General features: G+C 35.9%; 1 protein-coding gene across 1 annotated transcript in view; it reads right to left on the reverse strand.

Moving 5' to 3' along the window:
* The window catches only part of LOC139141741 (sperm-associated antigen 17-like), a 45,778-nt gene extending 26,218 nt beyond the window's left edge, over positions 1–19,560 (reverse strand). The window contains 15 exon segments of the mRNA XM_070711368.1: positions 1,886–2,083; positions 2,505–3,015; positions 3,221–3,358; positions 4,251–4,459; positions 5,353–5,397; positions 6,939–6,965; positions 9,167–9,202; positions 10,315–10,462; positions 11,509–11,690; positions 11,987–12,184; positions 12,798–12,966; positions 15,214–15,246; positions 16,492–16,683; positions 17,597–17,737; positions 19,333–19,560. Coding sequence (XP_070567469.1) covers positions 1,886–2,083; positions 2,505–3,015; positions 3,221–3,358; positions 4,251–4,459; positions 5,353–5,397; positions 6,939–6,965; positions 9,167–9,202; positions 10,315–10,462; positions 11,509–11,690; positions 11,987–12,184; positions 12,798–12,966; positions 15,214–15,246; positions 16,492–16,683; positions 17,597–17,737; positions 19,333–19,416 — 2,311 coding nt within the window. The 5' untranslated portion in view covers positions 19,417–19,560.
* Between the last annotated feature and the right edge of the window lie 4,698 nt (positions 19,561–24,258).

Below are 24,258 nucleotides of genomic sequence, written 5' to 3' on the forward strand. Positions count from 1 at the left end.
ACCTTCTTGTCCTGTAAAGTGTATGGTAGTTTTGAGAGAGCAGTTTATGAAAAGTGAAAATGGTATACAGAATCATTCATAGAAGTACATTTAAACTCATGCATTCTAACATTACAGTTTGACAAAACACATGCAAGATTTTAGATCACTCAGCCAATATGACATGCAGATTTATATTAGATCAAAATAGTTGAATTACATATATGTACGCTGTACTTTTCCTTTGTATATGACTAACATGGTAACTAATGTATCAACTGATATTTTAATATGTCCAAAGGAGTAACTGATCATTTCTGACGTCTATGGAACACTTATAAGTATATCAATCAACTAATAATATCTAATAACAAATTAATTACATAAAAATATATAGTTGTAAAAAGGGTTTTCTGGATATGGAAGACTTGTCTTTGACTAAATTTGACTGATTCCTATCAACTATTATACACAGGCTTTCAAAGCTTCTTACCAGCTTGCCAGTGTTGTAGCTTAAACCTATCTTGTGTTGGCAGTATTGTAGAGTATTGCAGGATGAACAAAAACAGCACAAATGAACCAGTGGTCTGGTAAAGCATTCATTGCATGATAGTGTGTCATTGGAATACATCATAGGCAAACTCTTTGCCTTGTCACTGATATGCTGGTAAAGAGCTTTGAAATGGTCTACCACTGTACAATTACAGAACAGATACATTACTAAAGTATTCTAATGAAGAAATTGGATTATCAAAACTAAATCACACTGATCCTTAATAACAACATATTTGATACAGTCTGCTTATACAAACTTGACTGACTTGTTTATGAAGTCAGAAAAGTTTGAAAACATAGGTTTTGTGTTCTTAGCTCATTCTCACAACACCTTGCATCTACCAACCATGTATACATAGTACAATATGATCATTTCCGTAATATTGAATAATTTCTTATTATTTCACTTTTTGAGATTCAAGTTTGAGACAAATCTGGAGAAGTGACTGCTGTATGGTATGTTACACGCTTGGAATGCTTCACAAGCAGTGTGATGTATGTTCAACATTGAAAAAATCTTCAAAACATTTGACTTGGAAATTTATTGAAGTTCTTCAGGGGATGTTTCTCAGAAAAACCCTATATACACTAATTTTTTCATAGTGCACAATGCATACAGGAAACATGAAACAATGAACCAAGATGTGTATACGTCAATACTGATTCTAGAATTCACATGGAATATGATTTGCTTTATGGATTGTGATGGGTGAAGATATACATCTGGAAACTTTACTGAAACTGACATTGCTGTCAATGTGATATTGTGTGAAAGACAAGAGAAAATTTGGAATACAGAGTATAGAATTGAGCATTGACAAATGAACTAATGATTAGACAAGGAAGTTGCAGAGAAGAAATGAGAGAGTGTGTAAGTAAGGTGAGAAAGAGATAATCAGAGAGGTTAAGGTGATACCTTCATCATCAAGAAAAAGAAGTTCATCAGATTCAGAACTAGAAAAATCTGAAAAACAATCATACATATATCATGTCAAGTGAAAGAAGATTTATCTGATAGGTGGTGTTACTGAATGGAAAGGAGTTTGAATGAAGAATCTTGCTTTGATTGTATTTACATGTATGTGCATGATAAACTGAAATGAAGGTGAATATTGCTTTAAAATGCGTGTTGAACATGAATTGAATGACAGTGACTAACAGTGATGATACACACTCAAGTTGCTACATTGCAGAAAGATGTATGACAGAGTGACTTGCAATTGTTGAGTGTTACAGAATGTTGCACACTACAGGTATATGATTTCTTATTCCGTATACTTGTTATGTATAGTTACAGCAGATTTTTAAAAAATGTGAGTGACACTGCAATAAGAAAAATGATATTTTTTACCTGAACTTTTAGCCGACTTTGCACTACTTGCAGATCCTTGTCTTGATGCCCGTAATATTCCAGTACCAGGTCTTGATCCAGGCTGACTGCCAGAATTCTCAGCAGCAGCTGGAGATGTCTTATCCTGGTCTTCCTTATCCACTGCTATGGAAGACTGTCTGGAAGCAGCCTTTGCTGAACCTGGACGGACTGGGGAGGCTAGGTGATTGATTTAAAATAACAATCAATTATTGCCAAGAACATCATTTCTACAGGTATCATTCAAGGTCACAAATTTCATGATTATTGTTGTCATCATAATTATCATAAGTGTCATCATTAACATCCTCACCATTGCCAATCATGACCGAATAACATATATATATCACAAACAACATTACAAGTTGTAAATTTCACTGTCTGGAAAATGAAGGCAAATCACTTTATGTAAATAATATTCTGTGTTCTGATATCATGAAAATATCATGAAATGAATGATTATAATCTTTGGAGCAGAATAATGTCAAATTGTCAGGTGACATAGTATAATGAATAGGTAAAAATAGTTGATTTCATCTTATGTATTTGGAGTATTCAGGTATAAGTGTTCAGCATAGAAAAATCCTCATGGAATAATTACCTTTGCCTGCATCATCTTGTTCTAAAATAGCTTCCAGTAATTTACCACTGCTGACAGAGTCTGATCTAGATCCTGCCTCTGAGCTTATCTTTCTCATCTCTTTGAAGTATGGATAAGGATCATCCCAAGGAATCAATTCAGACTGTTTGCCAGATGTCAATTTTCCAAAATCATCCGTTGACTTCAACTCCAGACTTTCAAACACAAATTGTTTGAATGCACGGTTTATCTCTGACTGTGAAAGATTGCCACTTGCACAATACTGGATGAGTTCCTGCAAACGGGCAGCTCGTTCTTTCACATCAGATGGTGATGGACGGGTGAATTCACGCAGCATTGCTGATGGAGTGAAATCCAGGAGCTGCATTTCAGCTTCTGTTGGATTGAAACCATTGACTGACTTCAAGTGATGTAAACGACCTGCAATGTTGTCACCAAAGTGATACAAAATAGGTTTCTTTGTATCATCTTCTGCTTTCTGCTCTGATATTTCAAATTCTTGTTTCAGTGCCTGTTAAGAGAAGCATTGAATCAGTGAATCTCCAATCCATCATTCTTTGATGTACAGACAAAGCAGTATTCATCTATGAGAAGTCATTAGCGTAGTATTTCAGACAACAATAACCAAACATAAGAAGCAAGCAGTGATGAATGCAACAATGTAACCTGTAACTCTCTGAGACAATTTCTGTTTTTCAAAAACAGCTGAAACTTACATCTTTGTCATCTTTGCTAAGTCCCAATTTCATGGCCATGTTTGATATATGAGTAGCCAGGGCATGGTCCACGCCATCGTCACGTGGGGATTTTGGAATCTCACTAGGTGGGTCTTTCTCTTCCTCTGTGGCTACAATCTGATAAAAAACATATTCAAGACAGTTAGACTATCCTCCTCAGAAATTTGGTTTACTGGTAATTCCATTGTTTTCAATAGTCTGTATGGACATTGAGGGTATCGGAGAATATATTACATGTACTCTGCAGAATTTCAGCTGTACAGCTTTCACAGATACCATAATGTCTTGTCAATGATTCCAATTAATATTTGCTTTGGTTATAACCCAATAAATAATTCATGCAGAAAAGAATAGTTCATGAAATACATATAGTGAACACTAAAGTAATGTTCTGCCATTTTGACTCATCAGTGTTCTGCCAAACATTTGCATTGACGTTAGTCTGAATAATGGATGTGTGCCTGTCTTATGAATACTATTGCTTTGTTTGAAAATTGACCGTATGACATGTAATGTACCCATTTAGTATGTACAATATCTAATCAAGCATAATTCAACGTTTAACTATAATTTTTTCTTTTTGTTTAACTATAAACTTTTTACCAAGCAGATAGAGCTCTTGCAAGTGACATATGTATACGTTAGTTAATAACCCATGGTGCAAGATGACTCACATATTAATCATTCAAATCACCTAAACTGTAATGATTTCTTAGGTGTTTCTCCAGATTCTTACAAACACGACACTCCTTACTAGGACAAATGCCTTAATGATATTATATATTTCATGGTGAACAAACTATGGACCAACGTGTTAAAACATTAACCCCATTTCCAATATGGTTTTGCCAGAAGCTATTGTTAATAATAGTGATTGTATGTGGGCCAGTTTACAAGGCATTGTGGTGATAGCTTAAAAGTTAGCTATATGATTATATTCAGTAAACAGACTGGAATGATGGGCAAAGTGTCCTTGTTTATGGAGAAGACAATACGTGTCTTTATTTACCTGTTCTAGCATACAGTGCATTACCAATGGTACACTAATACTCTCCTGGGGTACAGCATTCATGAGTTCATTGTAATACCTCATATCAGTCTCTGGTGGTGGTAGCTGTGCTCCAGTAACATCAGTAGGCAGTGATGCTGTCGGTGCCCCTCCTGCAAACGGTACAGCAGGGGGTGCCATGGACACACCAGACTGCACCTCAGATACAGCTGTAAACAAATTTGTTATCAAAGTTGAGTCAGGAAATTTGGTACATGTAATAAATATAGTGATATGGTCTTTCTGTAGGATACCTTCATTGGCCTGAAATTTTGAGGAGTTTTGTATGTTATACAAGGAAAATAATTCTAAGAAAGATAAGCAACACACCCACTCAGTGCAATGTGTTATTGCTGGCTGTGAAAGAGCTTTGTGAATGTGAGAGGCTGTGGTTATCTTGTCTTGATTATATCACTGTCAATGTTATTGTGCTGTCCAAATCTGCCAGATTAATATCACACAGATTTCACACATTGTGATATTTGTTGTTGGTTGCGAGGAGGCTGTTTCTGATTAATTATGCTTCTTTCCATATTCTTTCTTTGACACTTAAGAAATATATTCAAGCCCTGGTAACGGTGATACATAAAAGATACATTTTTGATTCATTTCATTTTAGTATGTCCGAAATCTTATCACTATATCAGTAATGTGTATGCGAATTACTTTGCTGAAGAGATATATGTTATAAAAATGTACTTTTTTAATGGTAAAGGAAAGACTACTCAGTAAATTTCAGTGTTTCAAATTGCACACTAAAAACAGGCATTGATGTTACAACTTGACAAGTCCACTCATATGTGTAAAGTCTGCCTATTCAGTATGTATTGTGGACTGATTTCTATCTGAAAGTAGTTTTAAGTCAGACTCCATTTGATGCAAATCAGAAAATAATTGCAGAAAAAGATACACATGTACTAGGGCTTGAACACTGTGTATTGCTTCAAGAGGACAAGCAAACATTGCAAACTGCAAATTGTGTCTGTGATAAAACAAAGAATAGTAAACCAAGTAAAAGCTGTTGGCATAGTAGTAAATAAACCATGCATTAAGGACACTTAACTGATACCAGACAGAAGGCTATTACGCCTTTGTACACCTCGAGTTCCTTTGTGATGCATTTCAATTGAAATGTGAATGCATTAAAATCACTATTTTGTGAAAGATTACACTGTATTAATAGAATAGCATGCTCTAAATGACAGAAAATCCTACTGAAAAATTTGTTGACATTCAATGTGAAGCATTCCGGTGACATAGACATATTTAGCAACATTCTGAATGTCAGGGTAAACACTTTGGGACTAACACAGGACCATGTATGGCAATGAAAAACATAGCTTTATATCAACATGCATGCAAATAACATTAACATTAACATTAATAGATGCACTAAGCATCACACAACAAATATCATTCTTATTTTCCCTGGGATAACAATGGTGCTATCAACATACAGAACATATAATTCAGCCAAAAATGTCACACAATTTACATACAATATGAAAATGCTGATTATGCTTTGTAAAATAAAGAGCTCAGTAAATATCATTTAGCCTAACTTTTTACATTCTGGCTTTCTTGATTACAACTTCCAAGTACGAGATCTGGTATTCTGTTCCATGGAACATGTACACACTATGCAAATGTATTTTTTGTAAATCATCAAATTTCCAAGAAAAATGACCAAACATGTAGTTCTGTTGATAGCATTATTATATCCTGTACAGCAGCTTTGTATTTCTAAATACAAGTTACATACAATGATCAATGACCAATATCTTAGCACAGTTTTGCAAGCTTACTGCAAGACACATTATTTTTTACTTTAAGATACAGCAGAACTACAGCATATGATAAGCACGTGTACATAGCAAATATTATAGCATAGACTATGTATCAAGCAATTGCAATGAAGGGAATGATAGCATTGGTTAAATGTAACAATGATATGCATGAAATACATGTAGTAGGTACATGTGAATGAGTTACTGGCCATTATTGCCTTTGGACATGTGAATTACTAGTAATTGTCCAACTTGACAATATCACATGAACATTTAATGGTTGGACAAAAAGTGTTATTATTAATTTATTCTATTAATGCTACTGAGATCCTTGACAAGTTAACTTGATATTTTATACATTTTATCTAATTACTATATGCATAGCATTTTTACGGTCATGATGGACTAGCCTGCTTTACAATGTATTTTATGCTTTGAACTTTTATCTACTAAATGCACTACTGTATGCAGAGTTAGTTTGTTATATAAGATTACAAGCTTACTTGCTTCAAAATTAAAATAGTATTCTCTACTTGCTATGGTTGACCTTGACCATCAAGGGAGGTGATGGTCTTGGCATGCTATCTTTGTAAAATCTACCTGAATATTCAAAACTTAAGAAGCAACTTAATGATTGGAAACCTTGCAAAACTATGAAAGCTTACAGAGTTGTGAGCAAATGTATGGACAGCTGACATATGAGTTCTGTTATGTTGATGTTGAAAATGAGGCATAGAGTATCTGTATATATCAACAATGTGTATGGAATAACATGTTGATACGTGTTAAAGTATCGACCTGAATTACAAACTAAAAAGGCTATTTTAAGGAAGTAGTGAACATTATTCCACTGCAAACTTACTTTTGTGGCCACCACCAAAACTCACTCCTGGTTGTCAAGGATGGCAAGGAAAGAAAAAGTAGTGAGAAATGTTAAAAAAAGACTTGGTGTGAAGGGAGGATAACAGTTTGCCAGTCTCAATATCTGATGAACTTTTGACAACATCTTGTACATACTTATATGTCTTCTCAAATTACCAACTAGGTTCTGGTAATGTTGATGTTGACCTTACATGTACAAAATACGTGTCAGTTTAGCATGCTATATTGGGAAACATGACTGTCTATCAAAAAATACAATGAATGGGGTTTAGATGCATTGACTTGGCACTGCTCAAATTTGCCTTCATATTACGGTACTATAAAATTTACTTATCACACTACATGTACATGTAGGTATACCAGAAATGTACTGAACAGCTACCTTGGAAAGAGGAGAATGATCTTGTCTCCATTTTATGCAAGCTTGGTCAACTTTTGGCTTTGACATTGTTTGTCATAAACAATTTGAATGCTATATTGAGACTGACAAGTGGCATGCAAGGAGAAGATAATTCATCAGAACTGACAGAAGACAGGGATGTGCACTTCAAAATCAATGAGAATCAAGAAAGAAACACAAGACTATCAGTGAGACATTGAAAAGTTTTGAAAAATAGGGGAGATTGTTATGCTAATCTGTCCTCTGACAACAAAATACCAGATTTACAGGCAGGTCTAGACTTGAAGCTCGAGGGTGCTCCCTCTGCTGCCCCTCTCAGGGGAGCATAGACAGCACCCTCTGCTGCCCCTCTCAGGGGAGCATAGACAGCACCCTCTGCTCCCCCTCTCAGGGGAGCATAGACAGCACCCTCTGCTCCCCCTCTCAGGGGAGCATACCGGTAGACAGCACCCTCAAGCGACAGATCTTTCAGTCTACAGGCAGGTCCTTCTATTTTACAAAAACCTGCTTCTACAATTTCACTGAATCAGAACTGTTTTACATTTATTATCTATTGGCTTGTCAATAGACAATGACAACAGGCAGCTGGCTTTAATATTCACCTGGGATCAAAATTTTATCATTTCATAAACATCAGTCAAAATTATCAATGATCTAACAAAGTAATTCTATACTTGGTAAATTATGAGTCATTTTGTTTTAGTTTTGTCTTCCTAGACCTGACAACCTGCATGTACACTATAGCCACTACAAGAACAACACCCGGGCACTGCATTGGGACTTTAAGTTAAGCCTTCTACGTTGTAATGACTTGAATACTCCTATATTGATTAGTTGAAGACTTTCTGCTGATTCATGTTCTTAAATGGTGTAATTTAGTTTGTAGTGAATTAATGAGCTATCGGTACCATTGAAATCAGTATTAGTTTGTATAATGTCACTTGAGGTATGCATGAACAGGGCGATAATACTTGTATTGCATGTGGTTCCTCTCTCATGACCTACACATTGAAATGATTGACAACTTGCCCACAGTCACTGAGTATATGGGTATCATTACAGAAGCAGCTATGAAGTCTAAAATCTTGGTTTTTAGCATGTGATATAACTTTAGTATTCCCTGGTTATTTTCTACATTAATTTGGCAAAGGAAAATATGAGTGATGGAATAACAATGTTACTGATAGTAACACTACTTTCTTGGACTCAGGTGACACAGTCATAACGTCACTCATATTTTCCTTTGCTGAACAAAGAAAAATATTTCAGAATAATGTGTTAACACTTTGACAGCATTTGATGTCACAATATTTGCACATGTATAGTAAAGTATCTATGGTAATCCTTTTGAAGGATGGTGATGGTATGAGAAGCTTTTGAAAGGTGGCATTTGTTTAGTCATTTCAATAGATGATTTCAATATTCATTTCAACAGATCTAAACTTTGTACCTATGCATACCAGAGAAATCGTATTAGTACTAGAGATGAAATCTCAAAACAAAGGATGAATGTCACATTTCAAAAACTGTAGTGTTCTCAGTGGCTTTTTCTAGGGATGTTGACAGCTTAATTAGTATCCACATTAAAATGTAAAATCAAAAACAAAGAATGATTAATTTTGTGAAAAAAGACCATAGATGTCTGCAACATGTTAAACATTTGAGAAAGACAGACAGACACGGCACTGCACTATCAATACTAGATGGTTACCACAGATTGGTCATTAATGCTTTAGAAATACACACAAAAATCAAAATCGGGGGAAGATAGAATAAAAGCATTGGTTGGCTTTTGGAGAGCATTTTACCTGCTGGGAGATATCTGCCTGAGATGTAACTAGACACTAAATTGGAAAAGTACACGGAATGATTGACATTTATGGTTATATGGTGAGGAAAATAATAGACTGTGTCTTGTGATGAGATTAGTTCATGCATAGACAGTAGAGAGGGGCCCCCCCTGCTGTCTATGGTCCATGGCATGTATTGATACATGTATGTGTATACTGTGTATAGTGAATAGATGTACAGTGTAAGCTAACAGTGAAATTGCATGCATTTCAAAACAATGTGTGATGTTCAGCAATGAACAACTCATTCTTGGGGAAAAATTCATGAAAATATTGTGTAACTCAGATTGGAAATACTAGTACACCAAATACATATGAAAATGGGCAATATATAGCAATGTTGCATCAATAGCCATGAATTTCTAATTATCAGATTTGAATTTGTGAATCAAAAGCATAATGCATTTGCCAGTTTCTCAGATTGGGGAAAAAAATTGGGGGAAAATTCATAAAAATATTGTCTTTCTTAGATTTGAAATACAGCTAGCAATGTGACAATGGGTAATGAATAGCCAATGGTACATCAACAGCAATGCACTTTTTATAATAAGATTTGAATTTGTGAATTGAAAGCATGCACAAATGCATTTACTAATTCATCTGCAGTTGTTTCTCAGATTGACTGTCACATTTAACCCTTTGAGAGCTGTAATTTTTCCCATCAAAATTTCAGTGTAATATTTTACCAATTTTTTTAAAATTTTTCTGTGAATTTTTTGATAGGTTTGGACCAAAATGGACATAACTTTTCATCGGCTGCAAATTTTGATCAAAATTTAGGGAAAATCTCTTTAAAAAATTTCTAGATCTAAAAATGATGTTGCTGTTCTTCTGTAAAGGCAAAGAAATTGACCTTGATACTCAAAGGGTTAATGCATTTTCACACAGTCAAAACAAATACTGGCCAAATATGTAAATAACAATCCAATCATCAAAATATTACATAGGAATACTGACAGTAGATGTACTTTCACCACACTGTATAATTTTTGTCAGCTTCTTAATCTTTGCACATTTTGGTATGAACACCAGTCCAGTCTATCTGGTGTATTTGTCTCACCGAACTCTCTGTCAAACCCCCAAAGTGGAGTTTTTAAACAGCATACCTGTTGGTGCCATCTGTGGTGTACCGGTAGCAATAGGTACATGAATAAGTTTCATGTTGTCAAGGTAGTTGTGGTATTGTCTTTTCCAGTCCAATAAATCATACATCTTACATGCAATGTCTTCAAACAGTGCAGTACCAAAGTCCGTCTGGAGACAGAACAAAATATTGAAAGCATACATATTATAGCTAAAGCTGCAGTGTAAACACATTTGTGATATTGTCAAAATATGCATATAGCATTGACTGTAAATGCTACATGTACCATGAAAACTATATTACCATACCATACTGATTATAATGGTATGTGTATGAAATCAACAACTATAAATCTGTTGAAATGGGTTAAATGAACTATAAATCTGTTGAAATGGGTTAAATGTATATGTCAGAAAAACCCTTCCACAACAATCATTTGGTCCTCTGTTAACAATGACAATCTCGATCTACTGTCTATGCTGTTCATGAGGAATTACAGGAGACTTAGGTTAACAGATGGAGGGGGTTGCTCAGTCTATGGTTGTGCGTATGGGACTTACACTCAATAGGTCTGTTACCATGCACAGCATATCGCAACATCCCTTATGCATATCTAAAATGTTAAAATGGTGGCTGTACTGAAACTGGTGACTGCAGTCGATGAAGCTACATATAAAGAAAGGGATGCAACCGGTTTACTTTGCAAAGTCTTGCAGTGATTAGAAAGCTACAAATCTTGTGAACTATAAACATGCATCAAATGCTGAATTTACTTCACATTTGCACTGCATTCACTGCCACTTTCTGGGAAGAGGCGATGTTTATTAACAAGACAGTTGTGCAACTGCAGGCTGGACAACCCCTCCCACTGAAATTATAACCAATCATAACCTCATGTCCAGTTACTACTTGTATCATACTATCCAGCATCATTTGGTTAATTAAATAGGCCAAACCCGGAATTCATATCGACAACGGTACAAACAAAGCCATGTGCGCAAACGCGCTTAGACGTACATGTATTTCCATAGGCGTTAGTACACATGTGGGCTTGTTTGTACCGGCATCACGTGATTATTTGGGCGTACTGAGTCAGTAGAACGCATCGCGTCCTTTTTATTCCGGAGTAGAACCATTACAGTGTATTTTAGTTGTGGTGCTGTGCCCATACATAATATACATGCATGCATTCAAATGCTACAGTTATTTAATCTACCTTTTTCTCATTATCTTCTAGATTTTCTGGTATGATATTGTCTGGAATTTCATAAGTAATTCTTGCCACATCATGGAGCTTGGAGTTCGGAGGTGCTTTCTGTAGCAACAATTCATGAATTTCCCAGAACTTTTCCAACTCCTGTTTTGCCTTCTCAGTTCTAGCTTTCTCTGCTTCAGCCTCTGTACAAATCACAATAAAATACAGCAATTAGTTATGAAAAATATACATTAACATTTGTCAGCTAATAATGACATAGTTGTAGTAATACAAATATTGAGGAAATTGAGGCTTAGGCAAGACTCATTCTTTAAAACAATTCTCTAACCCTGAAGTTGAATCCTATTCTGTTGCATGGTTTGAACAAATCCATTGATGGAGAAAATAGAAGTGAAAAGTACATGTACAACTGGATATGCGACCCAGCATATCTAGTCACTATATCATTAAAAGCAGGCAACCCATTATTACAACGTACCTTCATTTGGAGGGGCTTCTGGATCCACTTCTACCTCCTCCTCTTCCTCTTTCTTCTCAAATCTGGAATAATCTTCCGACTGAACCTTGATGATGGAATTGATGTTGATACCCAGATCTGCTAGCATTGGTAACAGCTGTGCCTGAGGAAAGCCAGTGATGATGACGTAGTGTTGAGGACCATCATCTGGCTCATCATCTGCAATCAGGATTATCAGTCTATTACAACCAGTCTTATTGTTTGACAACGCACACATGTATAGACTGTAGTCTGAAAATTTATGGAAGCTGGATGCATATCTGACTTTGCTCTGTTCAACTGACTCTTTTCACATTCAACTCATCATTATTCCTGACATGTATGGTAGTTGCAAAGGACAGACAGCAGCACTGTCATTATACATGTAGTATCTCCTTATGTTTATTGACAGTTTACTGATCAAAGACTTTTGTACTTAAATTGACCCTACAGCTTTGATATTAAGTAGCGTATTCTGCATGTATGTGCACATACAATGTATGGATAGGTTACCAGTGGAGTGTACCTCTAGCTGATGTTAGAAAAACAAAACAGTAACATGACATTTTGTAAATATATTACACTGAGTGTGTGTAATTTTGATCACAAATCTCCATTTTAGCATGACAGCCAACAAATGACTATTCAGCAGTTAAAAGTTTGCAGTACATTTAGGACTTGTACATGTGATCAATCCAAGGTATATACACTGGGATATAGTGTTTTTATGATGAGATCTATACAAGACTTGTTCACTTGAATCTGTCCTAAGGTTTGTACATTATAGTCTTACCAATGTACTTGTTTTCTTCGTCTTCTTCTCCTCGTTTCTTTAACTTTGTTCCTTGTTTTGGTGCCGGAGGTTCTGGTGTCTTCTTTCCTTTACCCTTTGTTGGAGATTTACTTCTTGGACGTTTCTCCTTTCCTTTGCCATCCTTGCCTTTTCCTTTGCCATCCGCAACCTAGACAAAAGAAAGAAAATATAATGTCAATTATCAAACGTAAGGAGAACTTGATTGTAAAACAGCCATTTGCAGTGACCAGCAAAGTACTTGACCAGATTTCTACATGTAAAAAATATCAAATTATTAGCTCATCTATAGAAACTCACATTGTTAAAACCTATTCATTAAATATACAGAACATGTATCATCTATTAACAAACAAACATACAAACAGTAACTAGATGCTGAAGGCAAAGTATACTTGCAGTATAAATCACATGTATTTTGCTGTCACTGAAAGTGGCTTTCATATCTACACCAGTGTACTCAATGAAAATAACAATGGTTTTGAGAACAAGTGGTTATGATAAGAGAGTGATGCCAAACGTATGATCTTTGTGTCAACAAAACAAATCTGGGTACCTCACTCTATCACTCTGATCCCAGTCTTTGGTTGGTCATGTGTCAGTTTGTGCAAAAGATGATTATCAATCGCAGTGATCCCAGTGATATTCAGTTATAATGTGATTTGACTGTGTAAGTTTTGCTGTTTAAGGTCACCAATCAACCTTGCCCTTCAATTCAAAGTATCAAATTAGAATTAAATGGCAAGTTTGTATGGAAAATGATGCATTTTTTCAAGTTTTTTTAATAAAACAGTTTGGAAGCACATACTGTATCACTGGCAATATTCAAAAAATGACAATCACAAGGTAGATTTGACAGAATTCTAGCATTTCTGCATACTGTTTGAAAAGTAAAACAATTACAACAGCAGTTGGACAAGTGTTAATTTTTGCAGTGATCTGCTTTTTGACGTGAATAAGCAGCATGTGACCCTGTATTTATAGTAATGGTTATTACTAGTGAATGTTCAGATTTTGCAGATTTCGCATGACTGCATGACAAGTGGAGTGATTCAAGGAAGTGTACATGTAGGTATGGATTTGTATCAAACACATCATGGTGTGCTGTTCATGATAATTTAATAGATCTTTCAGAAATTTAGCAAACACTTGACATCATAATCACTTGGTAAACAGAACTGTGACATTAGTTGTATACAACTCAACTAAAGAACACATATACTTACATCACCAACATCCTGAAAGAAATCAGGCTACACAAAGACATTACTTTGACTTTCATAAAGAAATCAGGCTACACAAATACATTACCTTGACTTTGATAAAGAAATCAGGCTACACAAATACATTACCTTGACTTTGATAAAGAAACCAGGCTACACAAATACATTACCTTGACTTTGATAAAGAATTGATAAGTCAACAAAGACCAACAGAAAGTTTCATTTTTTTCAACATATGAACTATAATGCCTATGATTTTGTACATATTTCTATAGCAGACACTTCAAGTATAGTTAGGTTATTTGATATGTATGTAAGTTTTTTCCAAGGGAGAAAATTTATTTCCAAATACCAGAACAGAACATTAGGAGCCATTATCTTTATAACTCTTCTATGTTGAAAACATATTGTATAATTCACAAATATCAGCATTTTATTAATAGACTTGACTCTGTATGAATATCATTAGATATTGTGAAATAGCTTCAGTTTGAATAAAACTTTTGCATTGTTTGTTGACAGACTGTATGTACCTCACTTGGAACAAGAAATGTCTAATGTAGAAAAGCCCTATATACTACTACTATTATTTTAATACGTAAAAACACAAATAAAAGATAATTAAATGTGATCTTTAGAATCCAAAGGCCCATATGATTAAGGGTCATAATTGTACGTTAAGTGTAATAAATGATTTATGAAATGGAATATTATTGGCTTATGACATTGACGTTTTAGACTACAATACTTGATAATTCAATACTGTACTGTATCAATAATGTTCTTGCATTTCAAATACTGCTAGAAATTACCATTGATTATTTTATAGAATCCTAATTATCCTTTATGCTTCTGTTTCATTGAGTGAAACAAGACAACAGCAAACAAAATATCAACAGAAAGTTTGCTGAAATCATGCAATGAAAATGAAATGAAAGCGACAACAGTATGACAATAGTATAAACTAATAAACAACATAGAGAAACGGAATATATAATAATAATGACTTTGTAAAAAATAATAAGAAGGGCCTACTACAGAAAATTCCTTTAGAAAAGCAGATTGTATGAGATTGATGGGAGAAAGTCAGTAAATAGAGTTATAAAGCAAGCAAACAAATAAACAAACAGATAAGTAATGACTGCTACAGGCAAAGCTGAGAAAGCTAGGAGTACCTTACTGACACTAGCACTGCTCTTGCGATCAAGCTACATGTGAGAAATGAGCAAGTCGGAACAGATGATCAGAAATTCAATGAAAAATTGTAGCATAATGAGAAATGATTCTGACAATGACATCAAAATGATAAGGATCACGGTGAAATTATATGACTACACAATGAATCATTTATTACTTATTATCTTTTGCACTAAAATATGAACTTTGTATTTCCTGTCGTACACCTGCAATACATGTTTTGATCTTGTCCCACACAGCTATCTTTCTGCAGATACATCATCACCTTCCCCAAATAAAATCTGTTACTCCTTGCTAGAAGTGGTGTAGAAGATGTGATATCAGATTCCGCCAAACTTATACATGGATTTTGTATCATTATGGGCACAGCTCCCACCCAGGTTGATGCAAGGGCATTGGGATGCTCATAAAATATCATACATGTAGTTATAATATATGATAGCAGATGTCACTTACCAAGGTAAACTTCATCTCCTGGACATATCATTTTTGTTTATGCATGTACAGAAACTAAATTTGCAACTTATTTTGTTCTTCATAGAGGTCATGGTCGATACTTCTCACAATTTACTAAGTTTGTTTTACAAAGGTTTTTGTTGTTTTCATTTGAAGTATTCAGTTGACCTTTTTTGCCTTTTTATTCTTGTATTTACTCTTATTTCATTTCCGATTGTGAGATTACATCATGTATACACTGTATGCACTGACATTGTACATTGAAATGTCCAGTATATACATGTATATATATGTATATACATTGATATTGTACATTGAAATGTCTATTATATACATGTATACATGTATATATGCATATGTTCATAATGTTGTTTACTTGCAGTACAACACAGACTGTTCAACCGCTCCAATTTATGGAACTGTACATCTGCATTTTAAGCCTTTTTCTGCCAAGTTCACATGATTTCACCAACAGGTCAAGTGAAGCACAATATGTCTCATTTGGTGCATTTTAACGAAAAAATGAATATTTGAAGACCCCTTAAATCAAAGATACCGTAAACATAATTTTTATGGACTAAAGCTTTTGGAACTGACAAAGTTCAACCAATGCAAATATTTATGGTTTTGGCTCAATACTACTTTTCACTGAGTTGGGTGATGGGGAAGTGATACAGTCTGGCAGGGAAAGGGTTAATGGTCACATATATTATGGTCAAAAATATAAAATGTGGAAATATCTAAACCTAATACATACAGCTAGCAAGTAAAAAATTCTGTTTACACTGGGGTAAACTTACCTTTTTGTCATCTTCTCTTCGTTTCACATCCTTTGCTTTGATATCCAATAGTTTCCATTTTAACAATTTAGCCAACAAAGGCAGTGGAACACTACCTTCTTCATCCAGATGTTTCTTGGCAACTTCACAGATTTCAAAGAATTGAGGAGTATCCTTTGGTTTCTTAGCTTTTGGATTGCCAAGCTCTTTAACCTGAAATAGCAAATAATTGCAAGTATCACTACTGTGTAAAATAAGAGGATACATGTATACAGATTTACTTCAGCCTTTGGTGGTATAAATAACATATAAGTCATGTTGTTTAACAAAACATTCATTTTCAAGTTTAAATCTTTCCTTGAATGTAGTAACACATTTCAATTCCTTGAATGATTGAATGAACAAAGCATTGTTATCTGTACCATTAATAGATTAATAGATCTAAAAATATAGATGGAAAGAGATAGATAGGAGATATACAGAGAGACATTTCAAGAAGAAAAATCATGTTTTGTTGCATTTTTAGAAACTAGAATATGTTCATGACTCAGTAAATGTATGTGTGCATTGAGTTGGTTAGAGATTACCCTATTCAGTGAGAACAATTCTGTTCTTCATGAGCATTACTTGTACATATCTTTTCCTGATGTTTTGTGATACAAGCCATTGCTTTAGATGAGTTTATGTGTTTTGGGCTAGTGAGTGTGCATGTACAGTATGTGTATACCAATATTTTATTGAACTCTAGCTGTGTAGAGGGGTCACATTCAATACTGTAACAAGTGAGCTAAGTCATTTAAGCAGCGTTTTTAGAAGTGTAGAAGTGGGAATGGTGCTGAGTCAGTGGATTTTGATCACAGTCTTCTTTGCCAGGTGGACAGTTACATGTACTTTGGATTGCCTTTTAATCCAACGGAAAAATAACTGACTTCAGTGGCTATTTCTAGCCTGTTTCCGCTACAGCTAGTTGGCATGACTCCTAAAAACACTTGATAAATCTTATGCGAGTTACAATGTACCCGAACTAGGTCAACTTTCAGATGTTGCTAGATTATGACCTATACATACATTGTATACACCAATCAATGTAAATAATTTTCATGTACAGCATTTGCTATTTCCTTACCTCTTCATAGAGTAATTCCTTGTCAATAACACTGAATAATTTCCTCAATCCTGATGCAACAGAAGAAACAAATATTTCAAGGTGTGCATTGTCTTCCAGTTGACTGCCCACCACTAAACTTATGCTGGCTTTCCAAATTTCCTGTTAAAACAATTGATGCATGATGAAACATGGTTAGGCAAAAAAAGTGTGAAAAGAATACAATCAACTATCTTGACAGTAGTCTTACATGTAGATAGGATGGGAAAAGAATATTGCATTATCACATTGTGTTACAAAATGTGGAGGACCAGGAATAATATTTTTTCTCAGCTTCACAATGTGTGCTGTATGTTTGCAAAATCTTTATCAGCTTTTTTTGATCCATACTGATTAAAAGTATTGGACAAAGAGGGCAGATGGTCTTCATGGACAATACACAGTACATGCATATAGTATTTTTAAAGAAAAGTTGACGTTCAGGGATTTGAATGACCTTAATAATTAGACAAGGATCCCAGAACGATTTGAGTGGTCAAAACTTAGTTTTGTGTTCTTAACCATCATCCACAATCCGTACAGTATGTCTGTATGGTGTATGGGAACTGAAGGCTTTATCAAATGTGTATAAATTGATTGATTGCAAATGACATTATTTTTCTCTCATTAATATGCAATAATGAATATATATGTCGGATTGTCTGCATTTTCCAAGAGAACGACGAATGCCTGCTAGTGTCACAATTACAAAAATTTATGGCTCAGACTACAAGTTGCCATAACAGCAATGCATGCAACAACAAGCTTTTGTCCGAATTTCAGGCAGCGATGTCCGAAGTTGCACGTCTGAAGCTATATTTAGTAATAAATCCACAATCGCTATGGTGTTGTGTTTTTGTCATGATATGGTATGGTTAAAAATGAAACCATGGCAGCTGAAGTAGGTCGTATGATGACCCAACGATGGTGGCACTACATTAAACCTATATAACTTAGGTTCACATGCATTGTAAAGGTTGGGTTTGTCTGGACCATGGAGGTTAACAACATTCTAGGACCTTGTGAGGAATCAACTGGGGTTTTACTCTTTCGGAATGTTAATTATGATAAAGATAAAGTTTTGGCAGCTTCTGTTTATCTTTTCAATCGTTGTTACTTTTTCGAGTAACTGTTTTCAGTTCTGTGTTTACGCACAGGGTAGGGACTGTAGTTTAGCACCGTCCCTGTGGGTGGAGGGACGGTGAGTTTAGGGTTCTCTGGATCTATTGATCACAGCTGTTTACAGTAAATCTCTTCTGGTACCTCCATGATAACACCACAAAATCCAGGTGCTAAATTTCTACACTCGATGGAAACATACAAAGCTAGTGTCTATGACAAAATATAAAGCTGGGCTTTGCAAAACTTCGTAAATGAAAACATTTTGCAGTGTGCCACACATTGTTTGTGAGTTACAAAGGCGACCAGCTAACACTACGCTGTACATACATAATGCATGTAACATTGTAACAGAGGTGTACCTTAGTCCTCAGCCACGACCAGTATTGATCAATAATCATACCGAGATCAGGTTAATTTGAATTGCAGTTAGCTTTTGAATTTTGCTGCGATTTTTGTTTCAATAGGATTGCTCTTTACTAAACCTATTTTTCCTAATTTTTTGAATCCACGATAAAGTGCATGAGTAAACATCCTCCTCGTGCAATCTTAAAACCCAAAAGTTTCAGCGGCCGTGGTGCAGCCCTGCTCTTTCTCACCTCTTCGAAGACAGCTGTTACTAGCCCAGTTTCCCAACGAGATACCCCTGCGGATCCACCACTTTTGGCCCGCTTTGGAGGCATTGTACTTCTTGTAAATTTCCTCCGATAGATCTGCTGGTAAAATGTTCGAACGACGCTTTAAATTTGCTGGACGGATAAACTGTCAGTCAACGATGAAGTTAGTCGCCATGTTTTGTGTTCATGTTGCTAGGTTCGGCGACGAGGCTGTTTCTTGTTTCTTACCTCCAGAGAGCCTCGTCCGCGCACGCGCACATTCACATTGCTAAAGACAACTTGCCTCTCTAGAGGGCGCCGTCTATGGTTCCCAGACACTTCGCACGAAAACCACCTCTCACCGTTTACCATTTCGCACATAAGGGAGCCGTCATTATTAAGGCCTGGGGGGGGGGGGGCTCCCGGAGGAATTTCATCGGAAACTCTGAAATTTCGAGTAATACCCCCGCCAACCCTGATGAATTTGAGTAACCCCCTCTAACACACGACTTTTGACTGACACCCCCACTTAGAAAAGTTAAATATCAAGACATGTATTTGTAAAATTTATAAAAATACAGCAATAGCAAAGACCTTTCATATCCTGGTGTATCCTGCTAGATTATCATTGATTATCTCATGTCGGTTGAAAACGATGCAACCAAGAAAACGAAATTCAAAGTCACAATAAAATGTAAATATAAAAGCTAAAGCTATATCCAACTATACATTTGGATGGGTATCATGACAAGGTTTCCACTAAGATATCTGACAGGGCAGAGTTAGAAAGTACGGGGGAGAACACGTGGGAGACTAAGGGGGAAAGTGTCAGGGGAGGTTGTATCCTCTCTTATATGAAAAAAGTGAGAAATTGATGTGTGGAATGGTGCAGTTTGGTGCAATATGAGACGTGTTTTTAATTTGTAATTTTACTGAGTAAAACTGTTAGAACACGTTCCCCAAGGGGGTAGCGCGAGAGGAGAGTGTCCCCATCGAGCATCGAAAATTTTGAGAAACTGATAGGTGAAATGGTGCAATCTGAGAGGTGTTTCAATTCATTTTGCACCAAAAATTGAGTAACCCCCATTCTTTCTCTCCACATTTTGAGCAACTCCCCGCTTATAGCTTTCAATTTTTTTAGTGTCTCCCCTCACATTCCTCCAGCCCCCAGGCCGTAAATAATGCTGGCTCCCTAAACGTCCTCCTCGTACCAAAACAAAACCTCTTGGCCCCAGAGCCCCCCCCCCGGAGTCATGTCACTCCAAAACCATTCCGTCTCCAAACAACGCCATTTCGCCAAACTATCGCAAAACCGTAAAACCGAAAATAAATAACCTCTGCTTTCCAAGTTTTCAAGTCTTGAAAGTGGACACGTTTCGAGAAAATGACATGACAGCACAAGGACCTGGGTAGCTTTTGGCAGTATGCGTTTTTCTCTACCGTTTATGGTTTTTTTTGTTTTTTGTTTTGCAAGAATAAATGGTTTACCGGTAACAACGCTGTGATATATCGTGGCATCGTGGTTTTAGGACGAGTTGGTGGTATCATGATGATAGCATTGGTATTACTATTAGTATTGAGGCAAATGTGGAACCGTGTAATACTTGGGACGAGGTGGTTTTGGTACGGAATAGTTTTCATACGAAGTTGTGTGGGGCAACTTGTTTTTGGATACAATGCAAAATGCAAGGCACATGAATATCAAATAAGCTTATTGATAGAGAATTATAAGGAATTATTAGCTTAAAATTTCAATACCTAAACAATACTCATTAATATAAATAATCTTGCACTGAGGAGGGTTTTTTGTGCGAGGTGTCTCGACCCCGCAGTCTGAGTCTGTAACCTTAGACTTTTCAGAGACAGAAGTAATTTGGTAAATCTGCGACCCGGATCAGAGAGGTTACATCCCAGCAGGGGGATAGGTTATGATATTGTCTTATCTTATCAAGAGATACTATTGGATGTAAAAATCACCGACAAACCGCTCATCATCATTGTACTAGACCAAACGACCACAGCTTTTGACAGACTCAACGCAGATTTCGTTTGTTGGATACAACTTCTTTTACAATACTACATGTAAAATAAAATAAAATAAAATAAAATGGCTTTCTATCTCAAAAGTAGTCAAACTCATAAGGGTGTTAGACTAGGATGTACACTCATGCTTTTTATCATGGCAGCAGGAGTGAAGCTGAAAATTTTTAAATGATAAAAGAATAAAGGCATGGCAGGTTTCATTCTACAAGACAACAAATTACGAGTTATCCCCAGATGACACATTTTTATATTTATTTTTTTTATTTTTATTTTTATTTTATTTGATACACAGATCAACGGGCAAACCCACTAACAGATCTGCGAAACAAAAAGTCACACAATCACAAGACAAATGTACAAGACAACCATAAAAGTAGCACGATACATTAAATTGAAAAAAAAAACATACACGAATCAAAAAGGAGAACTGTTAAAATGACTGGATAAAATAGTTTTAAAATTACATAGCGTAGAAAAAATATCTATATACATTTAAAGAGATATCATTAAAAACAGACATGCATCTGGGCACTGTCAAGAATTTTCTGCAATTAACAGAACACAAGTCTGGTTTGAAAGGGGGTTTCCTGCGTAAATTTCTACTGGGGGCATAAAAGCAGATTTGATTTAGAATATCTGGAGCATCATAATGTGAATGAATTATTTTGTACAAAAAGCACATGTCAAGGAACAGTCTTCTATTGTGTAACTTAGGAATGTTCAGAATTCTGCAATAAAATGGGTAGCTGGATTTACTGCAGTGAACATTGAGTTTGCGACAAATGTATTTCACAAATTTAATTTGTACTCTCTCGATTTTTTCTGACCGGCCCTGCTGGTGGGGTGACCACACAACAGAGCAATACTCTAGAATAGATCTTACATAAACAAAATACAGAGAATAATTGCTGAAATGTCATTGAATGGCTGGCAGAGACGCTTAATAAAACCAAGGGATTTGAAGGCTCTAGAAACAATGTTATTGATGTGAAAGAATAATTAAGGTGGGAAGTAAGGTAAATGCCCAAATCCTTGACAACAGAGACCCGTTGAAGAGGGGTACCATTGATGGAGTAATCAAGAGAGGAAATGATTCTTTTCTTAAGTGTAAAACTGATAAATTTACATTTACTGATATTAGGTGACAGCTTCCAGTTGTTACACCATTGTGCAAATTTGTCAAGATCTTGCTGTAACATGACACAGTCAGCCAGGGATGTGATGGTGCGATAGATCTTGGCATCGTCGGCATACCAACTGAGATTTGCAGAAATATATAACAGTGAAATATTGTTAATAAACATAACAAAAAGTAGTGGCCCCAAGAGTGAACCCTGGGGCACACCTGACGAAGCAGTGTACCATTTCGACGAGCAACTACCAAACACTACCCTCTGTCGTCTAAGATGAAGATAAGAAGCCAGCCAACTGTGCAGATTACCACATATACCGAATTTGGCGGCTTTGTACAGGAGAAGTGTGTGACAGACACTGTCAAAAGCCTTGCTAAAGTCCATGTAAATTGAATCTACCTGTTGTTTATTGTTCAGTGAAACAGAGATGAAATCTGTATAATCCACTAAGTTAGTTGTAGTGGATCTGTTTTTAACAAATCCGTGCTGGTCGATGGAAATATTTGGTTTAATATGTTGATAGATATGAGGAGCAATAACTGCCTCGGAGATCTTAGCAAAAAGAGGCAACAAGGAGATTGGGCGGTAATTTTCAACTGCTGATTGACCACCAGATTTAAACACGGGGACAACATTGGCCTGTTCAAACTGAGAAGGAAACTGACTAAGACAAATTGATTTTTGGAATAAAATTTGGAGGGGAACAACAGAACATCGGTACAGTGTTTAATGATGCAGGCGGAGATACCGTCCGGGCCACTGGCTTTGTTCAAGTCTAGAGAAGCGATGACTTTCTTAATACTGTCCGGACATATATTAACATGTGATAATTTTCCAAAACATGGATAATTAAGCTCGGGCAGATTAGGATCATTGTTTTCAGTGAACACAGAGGCAAAAAATCTGCAAACATTTGAGCAGCCTCGGACTGGAGTTAGAATGCTTACCGTTAAATTCAAAGTTCAAAGAATTCAGAGTTAATTTGCGTTTTGATTTCACATAACCCCAGAAGCGTTTGCTGTTATCGTGGATGGAGGACTGGACATCTGAGAGATATTCCCGATAACGTACGTCCTTGGCTAGGTTAAGTTGGGCACGCAAACGCGAGAAAACAGAGTAGTCGGTAAGGGACTTAGAACGTTTATACTGGCGTCTGGCGATTTCCTTCTCCCTAACAAGGGAGATCAGGTCAGCATCAAACCACTGAGGGAACTTCCTTCTTTTTAAACGGGCTTTAGGAACAGTGTCATCTATAGCTGATTGTAAAATATCGTAGAAAAGAATTATATCAAAGTATAACAGTCTTTCAAAATGTTCAGTAAATATGAAAAATACAACAGATGCAAAGCTGAACGATAATAATGTGAAGGATTATAAGTAAAGAGTTTTAAAACCCGTATTGACTTTGTTGAAGGGATTTATTTTTACGAACAAGATGTTCCAAGATTTGGGGGTCGGCCCGGCTTAGAAGATGGCAAATTTACAAATTGCCTCAAGACCTGAAACACGAGAAACCTGTCCTTTAAAGGGATGCAATACTTAATAATATGCTAGCTGCATCAAAATTGTGGTACTTGGCATCGTTTGATCATGTACGTAGAGAAGTAATTAACAAGGCCAGGCAATGGGAAGAGGCAAACGGGAAGTCATACAAGGGAGTGTTTTCATTGAAAGATATGGCGATTGTAAACAGGTTGTCGAAACTGAAGAAAAGATCAACGCACTTCAAGTGAAGTACTTATTGTTTTAGGAT

This window comes from Ptychodera flava, chromosome 10 (assembly GCF_041260155.1).
Source record: "Ptychodera flava strain L36383 chromosome 10, AS_Pfla_20210202, whole genome shotgun sequence".
Taxonomy (NCBI): Eukaryota; Metazoa; Hemichordata; class Enteropneusta; family Ptychoderidae; genus Ptychodera; species Ptychodera flava.